This window comes from Myotis myotis, unplaced genomic scaffold (assembly GCF_014108235.1).
Source record: "Myotis myotis isolate mMyoMyo1 unplaced genomic scaffold, mMyoMyo1.p scaffold_m19_p_3, whole genome shotgun sequence".
NCBI lineage: Eukaryota > Metazoa > Chordata > Mammalia > Chiroptera > Vespertilionidae > Myotis > Myotis myotis.
The window spans coordinates 163,040,474-163,053,887 of NW_023416335.1; the positions used below are offsets into that span (position 1 = coordinate 163,040,474).

The 13,414-nt window shown below is 42.8% G+C and overlaps 1 protein-coding gene across 13 annotated transcripts in view; it reads left to right on the forward strand.

Moving 5' to 3' along the window:
• SLC11A2 (solute carrier family 11 member 2) overlaps positions 1 to 13,414 on the forward strand; it is a 45,703-nt gene that overhangs the window by 12,749 nt on the left and 19,540 nt on the right. For 10 of the 13 annotated variants that reach the window (XR_004965700.1, XR_004965698.1, XR_004965699.1 and 7 more), the window contains exons 2-11: positions 2,329 to 2,382; positions 4,423 to 4,571; positions 5,103 to 5,228; positions 5,618 to 5,737; positions 7,777 to 7,883; positions 8,416 to 8,486; positions 8,595 to 8,662; positions 11,029 to 11,184; positions 11,835 to 11,993; positions 13,038 to 13,124. Coding sequence is in view for 10 of the 13 variants with exons in the window: in XM_036296852.1 (XP_036152745.1) it covers positions 2,329 to 2,382; positions 4,423 to 4,571; positions 5,103 to 5,228; positions 5,618 to 5,737; positions 7,777 to 7,883; positions 8,416 to 8,486; positions 8,595 to 8,662; positions 11,029 to 11,184; positions 11,835 to 11,993; positions 13,038 to 13,124 (1,097 nt within the window). In the remaining 3 variants the exon portion in view is untranslated. Of the gene's footprint in view, positions 1 to 283; positions 906 to 1,812; positions 1,881 to 2,328; positions 2,383 to 4,422; positions 4,572 to 5,102; positions 5,229 to 5,617; positions 5,738 to 7,776; positions 7,884 to 8,415; positions 8,487 to 8,594; positions 8,663 to 11,028; positions 11,185 to 11,834; positions 11,994 to 13,037; positions 13,125 to 13,414 lie in introns of those variants that run through there. The other 3 variants (XM_036296855.1, XM_036296853.1, XM_036296858.1) reach the window with 3 other exon arrangements.

Here is a 13,414-nt window from a genome sequence, read left to right on the forward strand (position 1 = left end):
AGGGCTGTACTGTGATTTGAAGCAAGTGGTTATTGCTACTCTGAGTTATCAATGTAAATCCCATTGGTGAGGAGCTGTGGTAACTGGCTGAAGGAGGGGTTGGGATCTCTTGCCTGGTGTTTAGCCATCTGGTGGCTCAAAACCTGATAGGAGGAATATGGTTAGTCATACATAATAACAAAATACTTGATATTGGTTACTGCAGAGATGAAAAATGTTTTCCTAATTAGTCAGTGGCGGTATGTTTTATACCCCAGAAAATATATGAAACCTAAAACCCCTTTGGGTCTGAATTCTGTAATTCTGTGAGATAGGTATAATATAGAATATATTGGTAGGTAGATGGTCTAAAACAGAAAGTAGAGGACTGTTCAGTTAGGAGGAACAAAGGGACATAAGTGGAAAAGACAATTTAAACAGTAAAAGTCAGCTAAGGGAAGTCTTCATATCTTTTTCAGTAGGAGAGTTATTATTACCCTATCTTCCCCTTCTGAATTTGGAATTGACTGAGAAGTAGGTTCCTTAATTAGTAGATCAGAGGTTAAAAAAATCAAGCCTTACTGGCGGGGTTGACTGGAGAATACACCGTAGATCTGTGGCCAAATGGGCTTATTCATACCTCTTCACACCCAGTTGAACTTAACCCAACAGAAAGCTGGACATGTTGGACACCTCCTCGTCCCCCCAGGTTGCTTATTGCAGGACTGAGGAGAGCTGGCATCTGGAGAACCACGGCAGCCCTCCTGCTTCAGCGCGCCCTGAACGTCCAGAGGGGAGGCCATGGTCATTAGTTTCTTCTCCCAGTTGTTGAAGGGCTGGGGAATGAGACCTGAACCATTAGAGCTGAGGTCTCTCCTCGGGAAACATGAAGCTAGGAGTAGTGGCCCTCCACTATGGGTGTGCTGGTGAGGTGCTTTTCCCCTTTCCAGAAATTGAAGCATAAGGCCCATGAATAAATATTTTTTTAAAATATTTGTATTGATTTCAGAGAGAGAAGAGAGAGATAGGAACATCAGTGATGAGAGAGAATCATTGATTGGCTGCCTCCTGCATGCGCCCCCACCCTGCCACACTTGGGATTGAGCTTGCACCCCACGCATGTGCCCTGACCAGGAATCGAACTGTGACCTCCTGGTTCATAGCTTGATGCTCAACCACTGAGCCACACTGGCTGGGCCCTTAAATAAATCTTTGTAATTTATTTCTAATCAAAGCCTCCCAACTTCTAGGCAATACCAAGAGTGTTCCTGAGGAGAAAGAAAAGTCTGAGAGTTTTATAGTAAAAAGTCCATTTTTGAGGAGAATCAGTTCTGCATTCTTAGTCCCCACATTGGTTCAAGGTGGTAATCCTCAGATGTCCGGTGGTTTAGACACTGGAACATTTTCTTTTTGAGGTAATTCAGATGGTTAATTGGAAGCATCAAAGGCACAATGCACTGATATTCAGGTAGGACTGGAAATTTCAAAAGCTTAAGTTCCCAAAGTCAGTTTAAACAAGAATAATTGTTTTTTTGATATCTCAGCCTACTTGAAGTTAATAATTTAGCAGCATAACCACTGTGACCCTTTTTTATTTCTCCACTCTATTTCTCAAGTTTAAATTGTTAGGGCAGAGAGTTTTAGATTTCTGCCTTAAAGAAAATGAAGCCTGGCTAGGTTACTCAGATGGTTAGGGCATCATCCCCATAGGTCAAGGTTGCGGGTCCCATCCCTGGTCAGGGCACATACAAGAATCAACCAATGAATGCATAAATATGTGGAACAACAAACCAATGTTTCTCTCTTTCTCTCCCTGCCCTCCTCTAAAATCAGTGAATTAAAAAAATATTAAAAACTCAAAAATGGGAGACATCAGTCTTGATTTCTGGATTTATCTGGAGGTAAGCAGAGACTGGGTGATTGCCTAGCAGCCCATGTGTGAAGGTTTATTCAGAAGCATTTGCCTCTGACATCGGACTGGTTGGTGCAGCCCCTGTTCCTGGGCAGCAGGACGGGGTCCGCCCCCTCGCCTGTCATGCAACACACGTTTGTGGGGAACGTGGTGCTAAACTATTCCAGAGGACCTGCTTCTAAAAACAAAACAAAACATTTGCCCGCTCCAATTTGGTTTTGAAATCTTGCCAGCAAAACCCTGATTAAGACTTACATTTTTATTAAATATCCCTTAATAATACTCAGAAAACTAATTATTTTCAAGGTTATCTAATTCAATAGAAGAATTATTCTTTTCATATAGTAAGGATTTGGTTGTATAGAGTACAAAATGCTGTTGCTGAACGTGTAAGTGTGTTCTTGTTCATTTCTCTTCCTCCCTTTTCTACTTTCCAGAATCCTATTCTAAGAACACCATGGTGTTGGGGCCTGAACAGAAGATGCCAGATGGTAATTTATAGTTTTTGTGTTATTGTCTAATTGTTATTTGGATATAGAAATTTATCATGTTTTCTTTCTCATTGTCTATTCCCAACAAAATATGTCCCCATTTGCCCTTCTTCTGCCAATGGAGATCTGCTCCATTCAGAAGTCACCATCTGGTGACTTAGGCTGAAATGGATTTATGACCACAGAGACCTACCTGCCTCACCTTGTTTCCATTTCTGAGATGAGCCAAGCTTAGCTACAAGTTTGGTTTCTATAGCAGTAATGCCTGTCATAAAACCCTCCTAGAGTGCTTTGGCTGCTGATGGCATTTCAGATATGTATGGAGCTGTAAAGTACTGGGTGTGCACCTTATACTGTATTTGATTAGAGCTTCTTGACTGCTTTGACTAATCCTTCCTAATTCTAAGTTTTCCCTTTAGAATTTCCATTCCTTTGTTATAAATTTTTTAAAAATAAATTTCTTAAGTTCCGGGTCACTTTCTTTCCACATAGAAAAAAAGCTTTTGCTTTTTAATTGGAGGTTGTAAGGATTTCTTAGAAACACTGAGATTAGAGTTTTGTGGTTCAAAATAGCCATTTGATGGCTACAGCAATCCTGGTTTTGTATCTTTTTGGCAGATTAGCCTGTTTCTTCCAGTCCCTACCCCTCCCTGCATTTAAGATTAACTACAAAGTGCCAGGGTCAGGGAAACACTATCAGTCTTAGATGAGTTCTCCTGTCACGAGGGTCACCCCGTGACCTGCGGCTCTTTACGCAGGCCTTAGTCAGGGCCTCCTGCTTGGTGGTTTTCCTGCAGCTTCAGATTTTAGCCTGAACTGTGGCAGGATTTTGCAACTTCCACATTTTTTGAGAAGCCTGCGGAGGTATAATGTCCAAGGAAGTTTCTTTGAGTAAGTCCTACCAAATATTAGGAGGGGTGGTGGTGGTAGTGGTGGTGTGTTCCCCATTAGATTGATCTAGTTTTTCTTGTAAAAGTTACGATTTTAGGTTACCCAAGAGGCTACTCTGGGAATGTTGTATTTTGAGTCCTAGACATCAGTGTTCTTAGAAGAAAATGAAATGGTTCTAAAAGTTGCCAAGTGGGAATAGAAATATAAAGTAGGAAAACCATTGTGAGAGTAGTGTTAAAACTGATATAGAGCCCAGCTGTTGTAGGTCAGTGGTTGAGTGTCGACCTATGAACCAGGAGAGCAGGGCACATGCCAGGGTTGTAGGCTCGATCCCCAGTGGGGGTCCTTGCAGAAGGCAGCTGATCAATGAATCTCTCTCATCATTGATGTTTTTATCTCTTGCTCCCTCTCCCTTCCTCTCTGAAATCAATAAAAATATATTTTTAAAAAAACTGATCTAGAGCTGAATGTTGGCAGAAGGAGGTAATAGGGAGATTTTTTGCCATAAGCCTTTTTGTATTTCTCAAATTTTCAATCATGTGAATATATTGCTTATTCAAAAATTAACTTATTTCCCTGGCTGGGTGGCTCAGTTGGTGGGAGCATTGTCCCGTACAACAAAAGGTTGCATGTCCAATCTCCAGTTGGGGCGCATACTGTAGGCTACTGATTGATGTTTCTCTCTCACATTGATGTTTCTCTCTCTTAAATCAATAAAAACATATCCTCAGGTGAGGATTAAGAAAATAATTTGAAAAATTAATTTATTTAAAATAAAAATAAAGTATTAGAAATAAATTGAGATATAGTCAGGTAACTCTTGTGCCTTTAGGGTATTAAAGATTTATTTTCAGTATTACTATGGATAAATTGTTAGTTTGCTCATTTTTAAAAATATATATTTTTATTGATTTCAAAGAGAAAGGGAGAGGGAGAGATAGAAACCTCAATGATGAGAGAGAATCACCAATTGGCTGCCTCCTGCACGCCCCCTACTGGGGATTGAGCCCACAACCCAGGCATGTGCCCCCGACCGGAATCGAACCCGGGACCCTTTAGTCCACAGGCCGATGCTCTATCCACTGAGCCAAACCAGCTAGGGCAGTTTGCTCATTTTTAAAAAAATTCTTTTCAAATCTATTCATTCAGGTGCTGCTTCTGAAGACTATGGGGACTCTGCCAGTCTTGGTGCCATCAACCCTGCCTACAGTAGCTCCTCTCTTCCGCAATCCCCCGGGACATCAGAGGAGCCCTTCACCACCTACTTTGATGAGAAGATTCCCATTCCTGAGGAGGAGGTCAGTGACAGGTCCTTGGAAGAAAAAGTTGTTATGTAAGGAAAATGTGTGTAACAGGTCTGCTGGACAGCTCAAGATCAACAGCCTCAGGTCTAATTTTGGCACAGTCTCTGAAGATGGAATTTTATAAATCAGAATAAATAGAAACTGTTTAGGAAAATGAGGGCCTTGAAAACTGTTGCCAATGAGAAAAGCTCACATCAAAGAAGTATGAGATTTATGTTCCTCTTTGACGACAGCTTTTGTCCCATTGGGTAGTGGTTGAGCACAGAGGTACTGATATTGTTATTCTGGTTTTAAAATGAGAGGCTGATGGAAAAGAGAAAGGTAGGGAAAGGCTCTTTACTTGGACAGAGAAGGGACCAATTTATTGATAATAAGTGGATAAAATGGAAATAAAACTTAGACACACCCAGTATCCACCATCCTGAATCCTTTGTTCTTGTGACACTGATATTGTTGCTTTGTATATGATCAAATAGGTCAGCAGTATGGAGGTGTAATCAGTTTGCTCTCTTGTCCTCTGTGTAGCACTCTTGTTTTAGCTTTCGGAAACTCTGGGCTTTCACGGGACCAGGCTTTCTTATGAGCATTGCCTACCTGGATCCAGGAAACATCGAATCTGATTTGCAGTCTGGAGCAGTGGCTGGGTTTAAGGTAAATGTCTAGTTCTACCCGTGTCCCTTTTAGACACACACACAACACACTCACATCCTTTTCCTCTACTGAACCTACAGTGACATTTAAGTGAAAAGTACTTTTCCATCTGGTTTTTTATTCTATCTTATCCACATAGTTGGCTTTTTATTTCACCCACACAGTTTCCTTGAGTAAAGGAGAAACTGCAGATGGGAGAAACGAAGGCTCAGAGAGGTACAAGGAGACATACCAGGTTATGTGCAGAACCTGATACAGAACTTGGGTCATTTGGTTCCTGACCTGGGCTCTTTCCTGAATGTAGTGCTTCCCATTCACATTGCCAAACAACCAAACAAAAAAACCTCTGTTGTCTGTGAGTGTGATGGTGGGATTTTGTTCTCCTCTAGTTGCTCTGGGTTCTTCTGTTGGCCACCATCGTGGGGCTCCTGCTGCAGCGCCTTGCGGCTAGACTGGGAGTGGTCACTGGGCTGCATCTTGCTGAAGTTTGTTACCGTCAGTACCCCAAGGTGAGCAGTGTACTGTCCTGCCTGTCACTCACATCATCGGAATCTGTGTGCCTCGCAGTATGTGCTGGCCCAACTACTGTATACTGCAACAGTGGAGGACTTGGGGGTCAGTGGCCTGAGGACTGGGAGTCCCAAGGAAATTCTCTAGGTCCCTCTTGCTGCTAAGCCACATTTCTACGTTCTTTCAAAAAGTTTCCTTAGAAAAATCCTGTTTGAGGAAACATTTACCGTTCACTCTGCCTTCTGGCATCTAGTAGTGTCCAGCCCATGGCGCTAAGCACTTTCAGTCATACCTTCATATTACTCAATCCCTTTGCATTATACGTATTTTCTTTTTGTTTGACTTTGCTAACAGTTAGAAAAAAGTAAGTTTCTTCCTTATAATACAAACTATTTGTGGCAGGATCTTGGATCTTCTAATAATTATTTTTCAATTAACCCTGACCCTGGCTGTTACACTGTTCTCTTCATCTTCCCTCTGGACACTTGGAGCCTTTCTTACTGCCACCTAAGGCAGAAGTGGAGCCTGTGTCTGGAAGATAGCTTTTTCCTAGCTTCATCTTTTTTTTCATTGATTTCAGAGAGGAAGGGAGAGCGAGAGAGAAATAGAAACATCAATGATGAGAGAGAATCATTGATTGGCTGCCTCCTGCACGCCCTCCACTGGGAACCGAGCACACCATATGGGCATGTGCCCTTGACTGGAATCAAACCCAGGACCCTTCAGACCGCAGGCTGATCTCTGTCCACTGAGCCAAGCCAGCTAGAGCCTTTTCGTAATAGAAGGGAGAGGGAGAGAAAAATAGAAACATCAGTGATGAGAGAGAATCATTGATCGTCTGTCTCCTATACACTCCACACTGGGGATTGAGCCCGCAACCTGGGCATATGCCCTGACCAGGAATCGAACCGTAACCTCCTGGTTCATAGGTTGATGCTCAACCACTGAGCCACACCGGCTGGGCCTTAGCTTCATCTTTAGATGAGATACTGGAGATCTACCTCTGGTTTGTCCTAAATGTTTAATCTCCTTTCCTGGCTGTGAGAAAGTATCCTTATCTTTTTTTTTTTTTCATATATGCTTCTTAAAAGAAAATCCTGCCCTCACCGGTTTGGCTCAGTGGATACGGCATTGGCCTGGGGACTGAAAGGTCCCAGGTTCAATTCCGGTCAAGGGCATGTACCTTAGTTGCGGGCACATCCCCAGTAGGAGGTGTGCAGGAGGCAGCTGATCGATGTTTCTCTCTCATCGATGTTTCTAACTCTCTGTCCCTCTCCCTTCCTCTCTGTAAAAAAGTCAATAAAATATATTTAAAAAAAGAAGAAAAAAAAAAGAAAATCCTGGTAATTTATAATTTCTTTTAGCTTCTCTTTCTTTGTGTATCTTAGCAATTGTTTCTTGGGTAGTGGACACGTGGAGGTGTTCTTTTCTGTGCTCAGTGAGCCAGCATTAACTAGATTTGTCTTTCACCTGCATTGTGTGACCAGATTAGCTCCCTATTTTGTTATACACCACCCAGTTCCAACCACTTTGCCCTGAGTCCCTCTGCATCTGTCCTTTTTTACTTCCGTGTTGTTATTACATTACGGAAGACCCAGCCTTTTGACATTGGTTTTTTCTCTTTGGCTACAATCAGGATCGATATTTTCTTCTGCAGACATTTTATATTCTCTCCTGAAGAATATTTTGACCATATTAGCATCATCATTTCCCCCTAAGACTTAGGATCGTTTTTTTAGGCATGAAATTAAGTGGAAATTAATGAATGGAAATTCCATTCCTCTCTTGAATAAAAAGGAAAGAGAAAAATATCAGGATCCAGCTGCTGCCTAGGCCCTGACTCATAAGCTCTGCCGCCTAGAAGCATACCCTCCTTCTGTAGCTAGGGCCCACAGTGCAGTGATGGGTCTTTATCTCTAAACTGAAGGCTTATAAAGGACTGTTGATGGGTCAGTTCCAAAATGTGAATTCCAAATTATGGGGGAAGTTCTTGGAAGTTATTAACTAGAACCATATCTTTCTTCTGTTTGGTGTTTAGGTCCCCCGAATTATCCTGTGGCTGATGGTGGAGTTGGCTATCATTGGCTCAGATATGCAAGAAGTTATTGGCTCAGCCATTGCCATCAATCTCCTGTCTGTAGGAAGGTGAGGGGGTTTCCTTCTAGAAATTAATATTTTGCTAGATTTCAAAGCAAATGTAAAAACAAAAACCCAACTCATTTTCAATTTTCAAGATTCAACTCAAGTTTATTATATTTTCTGTGGAACCTATCTAGGACCACCTTCCTCTGTCATGGAAGATGTAGACTCTATATCTTCCAAATTCTCGTGTTGGGTTATATATATACCTCTGTTATGCAGTAGGTATTTTTGTGTGTATTATTGTATATTACAGTTATTTATTTGTATGTCAAATTATTCCAGTAAACAATGAGCTCCTTGAGGAGTAAGACCCATTCTTTTCAACTACGTATCCTAATGTCTGACGTAGTAGACAGTCAAGTGTGAGTGAATATTATTCATGTTATCCTAAACTACCCAAGGCCTGGCCTCCTGCCACTGTCCCTGCCCGCCAAGTCCTTACTTCTCCAGAAGTTGTATGTATGGAGAGCTGTTGGGAAGAAAGTACTTCTCAATCTTTCTTTCCTTTAATTTCCATTTCTTATCTCTGATCTAGGGTTCCCCTATGGGGTGGAGTTCTCATCACCATTGCAGATACTTTTGTATTTCTCTTTTTGGACAAATATGGTAAGTAGAGTGGAAATGGAGGGATTAGGCAGAGAAGCTACTTTTCCATCATGTGACTGATGGGGAACTCTGTCTCCTATAAACTCACTGCTGCATTTTCCCCTTCAGGCTTGCGGAAGCTGGAAGCATTTTTTGGCTTTCTCATCACTGTTATGGCCCTCACTTTCGGATATGAGGCAAGTGTGCCAGGCTATTTATTAGCTTTAAAAAAAATTTTTTCTTTTGTTTTTATTATAAAAGACAAAATAATGCTAGGATGGTTCAGTTGTATCACATGTGCTAAGAAAAAGACAATTGCTTCCTCTTCTTGTAAGTAGCAGAGGTAACCTGTGAAAATAGTTTGCTATTCACTTGACCTGGAAATCAGGCAAAGTCATGCAAATTAAGAGGTTCAGATCTCTGTGTTCACTTTAAGAACATTCGTGAAACTGCCCAGGCCATCTGGGGTATGCATATCTGAAAAGCCCACCGAGTGTCTGAAGGATGCTACCTTACCAAAGCATTCTGTCGTGACATGAGTGGAGTTGGTAGGTGTGCCCAGGCCATACAGTGGGGCTGCACATAGGGTTGGTGACCCCAGAAGAGTGCTGAATTTTTGCTGCAGGTGCTTAAAAAGCCAGAGAGTAATGTTGAACTTAAGGATGTAGATGTGGAATCTCTGGACACTGAGCGCATCTAGGTTAACAAAGCTCCCAAAGATGTGGCACAGAACTTACAGATTATCCCACACATGAGCTCTCCCTGTCACACTGAGATAATTCTTACTGAAAAAGCAGATTGTTTTTAAACCAGAAGAGGAGGTTGCACAGAAGAAAACACATATCCCAGAAGAAACTAAGGAAATAAAACTTATGGCCCAGGAGTAAATTCAGCATAAAATAAAAAAATGTTAATAAAGTAAAAGCAGAAAGAAAAAAAGAAGCCAGTTAAGTCTTGGGCCAGTTTTGAAGGAATATTATCTATAGCAAAGACTAGTGTCCAGGAAGGTCTGCAGGACTCCTATGTCAAAAACTTAGAGGCCCAGTGCACAAAATTCGTGCACAGGTAGGGTCCCTAGGCCTGGCCAGCGATCAGGACCGATCTGTGGGGCGACCAGAGGGACCATCAGGGGCCCCTGCTGGCACCTGCCTTGGCCTGCCTGGCACTGCCTGCTCACCAGCGCCGCTGCCACTGCTGGTCACCTCCCTCTGCAGGGCCCCCCGCTGGCACCTGCCTTGGCTGGCCTAGGGTCTGGGAGCAGCTCCTGTGTTGAGTGTCTTCCCCCTGGTGATCAGTGCGCATCATAGTGACCGGTTCCACTGGTTGTTCCGCCATTTGGTCAAACATATTAGGCTTTTATTATATAGGATTATTATATAAGATGACTAGAGGGTGGGTGGAGATGGAAGAGGGCATAAAGGGAATAAATGGTGATGGAAAAAAATAAATGAAAAACTTTCTAGGACTTTCCAGACTACACCCTCTGGTTCCAAATTGGTCATCTGGACAATAGAATAGCTTTGGAGAGGGTTAGAGAGGATGTTATAGGGTGCTTCTTGGCTGTTAACTTAGAGGGCTCTGTTTTTGCTCATTCTGGTTTATACCAACTGCAGCTTGAACTTTTCTGCATTGCAACTGTAGGGGATGTAGTGGATGCTTCCTGGTTTGTGCCCCAACCCAGACACTCCGAGGAATCAGTACCATTATATGCCTTAACAGCCCTTTTCTATATCTGGTTTAACTGATAGCTGTTTATTGGCATGGCTAGACTTTTAAAAATATATCTAATCTATGAGTAGGTTATACAGCTTGGTCTAAGGCTTTCAAGAGAAATGCTGGACCAGGAAAAAGTATGTGTGAAAAGTGTTATGAATGAGTCAGCTTATGCTAGTGGCAATCACTGATTTTTAGATGAATATAGCTGATCAGAGACATAAGTGGGGATAATTAAGAATTGACTGTATTCTTGGTCTGTCTCATAGAAGTTATTGTGAAATTAATATCAATAAGGCCCTTAGCAGCCATTTCATTTTTTTTTTAAATTCTTACTCAGGGATATTTTTTCCATTGATTTGTAGAGAGAGTGGAAAGGAGAGGGAGAGACAGAGAGAAACACCTATGTGAGAGAGACACATTGATTGGTTGCCTCCCACATGCCTCTGACCAGGGCTGGAAGCCTGCAACTGAGGTACATGCCCTTGACCAGAAGCAAACCTGGACCCGTCAGTCCGAAGGCCAACGCTCTACCCACTGAGCCAAACCGGCTAGAGCTCAGCTATTTCATTTCTTTAGAATATTAATTACATTTTCTACATGTCTATTTTGTGTATCTAAAATATGAGGTAAAATATCCAGGGACCCCAGTGTTGAATTCTCTGATCTCTGGCAGCAAGCGCCTTCTGCGGCTTGGTTTCCGATGGTTCTGTATTCCTCGTTATTCTAGGTAGTTGTTGAAGAAGGGGTTATAAGGAAAGGAGGAAAGGACGCCGAGTGTTTCCTTGTGCTGTTACTCCCTCGGTCTTATAGTCCAGTACAAGCTAATAGTTGTGATGTTGGTGTGTAGTATATTACAGTGCGACCCAACCAGAGCAAGGTGCTCAAGGGCATGTTCCTGCCATCCTGTTCAGGCTGCGGCACCCCACAGATCCAGCAGGCTGTGGGCATCGTGGGAGCTGTCATCATGCCACACAACATGTACCTGCATTCCGCCTTAGTCAAGGTGAGCAAGGCCCTTACCTCACTGGACTCCGAGATAGGTCATGAGATGTTTTCCTTTGGTTGCAAGGGGCATGCACTTAGTTTACAACTGTTAGAACTGGAAGGAGCAAGGTGTTTTCCATGGTTAGACGCTTACAAACCCCACACACCTGGACTCTGTTTTATGACCAGAGATAACTGACCCCACAGAAACTGGAACTAAAGTCGTTCATAAAAGGTCTGAAAGTGCACAAGTCTCTTGTGTTTTAATCTCAGAGTCCTGAGCGGCCTAGAGGAGGTCAGGGGTAAAGAGTCCCACTAACCTTTTACCAGGCAGTCTTACACAATGGTTTTCTGGGAAATTTCAGAGACCTTCATAATTAAGGTTATGCACTTGCTAGGACAGCTTGGGTTTTTTTGCTTGTGTGTTTGGTTCTTCCAGCCACAATAACTGAGAGCTCACTTAGCTTCTGTTACCTGTTTGAGGAATGTGTAATGTCATCCAAGGGTCACGAAGTTCTTAGGGAACACGGATGTAAGCGATTCTCTCACATTTCATCTGGTCAGTTGTTGCCCTCTAAATCTTTCAGTTGTCTCTGGACTCATGAAATATTACAAGGAAACTTGTTCCAAATAGTTTAAAAAAAATGACTACTGCTATTTTCTCTCCAGTCCAGACAGGTAAACCGAGCCAAAAAGCAGGAAGTTCGAGAAGCCAATAAGTACTTTTTCATTGAATCCTGCATTGCTCTCTTTGTTTCCTTCATCATCAATGTTTTTGTCGTCTCAGTCTTTGCCGAAGCATTTTTTGAGAAAACCCACCAGCAGGTGGTGAGTAAGCCAGGGTCCTGAGTGGGAGTGAATGTGAGGGTAATGTGGAGGTCGGAATGGGGTAGGAAAATATGACAATGACTTGGATCTATGACAGTAGATCTGTGGCCTCAATACTGTCCCCTAAGTCACTGCACTAGTCAGCGTGTGCAGCCTGGGGGCTGAAAGCCTACACTCTTTTCCCCTTGCTTTTGCCTCAGAAGGGAGATCGCCCCAGACTAAAGATTGCCTTGTGCTATTTTGTTAGTGGCTTCACATCTCTTTAGTCTTTTGTTTCCTGTTTATCAACTGACAGTCTGCTTGCCAGTCCTGCCATTTGGTGATTGAGTACAGGTAGGGAGGAGGCAACAAACAAAACAGTCTGTCCTGGCAATAGTTTCTGTTTGTCATTTTGAATTCTGTCTTCTCAGTTCCTGCTTGCCTATCCAATTCTGATCACCACTTTGCTTCCCATGTATAGGACCTCAGACTCCTGGCTCTGCTTTGACTAAGGACTCCCTGTTCTGGTTGTCCTCTCCTATTTGAAGCCTTCTTAAGGGTCCTCTCTTCCTGTCATTTAAAATGACCCAACAGTGCACACTCTAACTCAGTAAATCTTTTTGATGACATGGGGGTGCAGAAAGATTATGGAGGGCCCTAGCCGGTTTGGCTCAGTGGATAGAGCGTCAGCCTGTGAACTGAAAAGTCCCGGGTTTGATTCCAGTCAAGGGCACATGCCTGAGTAGTGGGCTTGATCCCCAGTAGGGGAAGTGCAGGAAACAGCCGATCAATGATTCTTTCTCATCATTGGTCATCATTCTTTCTCATCATCTATCTCTCCCTCCCTCTCCCTTCCTCTCTCTGAAATCAGTAAAAAAAAAGATTGTGGAGGAAGAGCACAAGTGGAACTTGCCCCCAGTGTCTGCCCCATCACAGCCTGAAGTATCCAGTCTTGCCTCCAGGCTGTGTAGCATAGATGACGTGTGTGTGATCTGTGGGAGAGCGCTTCTTCTCTGGCCTATGCCTCGAAAATAAAAGTTGCTCCTAAACTGCTTTCTTTTCCAGATTGAAGTCTGTAAAAATAGCAGCAGTCCCCATACTGGCCTTATTCCTGATGATAACTCAACACTGGCTGTGGACATCTTCAAAGGGGTAAACCATCCAGATTCATGTTCTTTGCCCCTGGATCACTATTCTTGGCCTAGTAGCTGGTCTTTTCTGTAGGTTCGCTTCAGAGCTGAGCATATCTCCCTGTGGAGAGTCATTTATTTCAGAGGGCCAGATGCTAGGCAACCATTTTGGACTACATAGAAAGAATAAAGGATCAGCTAAAAAAGTGAATTGTTTCAGCAGTTCCCAAACTTGTGCTGATAGTAGAGTGTTCTACCAGATGTTAATTGGTGCAGTTGAAGAAAGTGTACCTAGTAAACTGGTCTTCATTG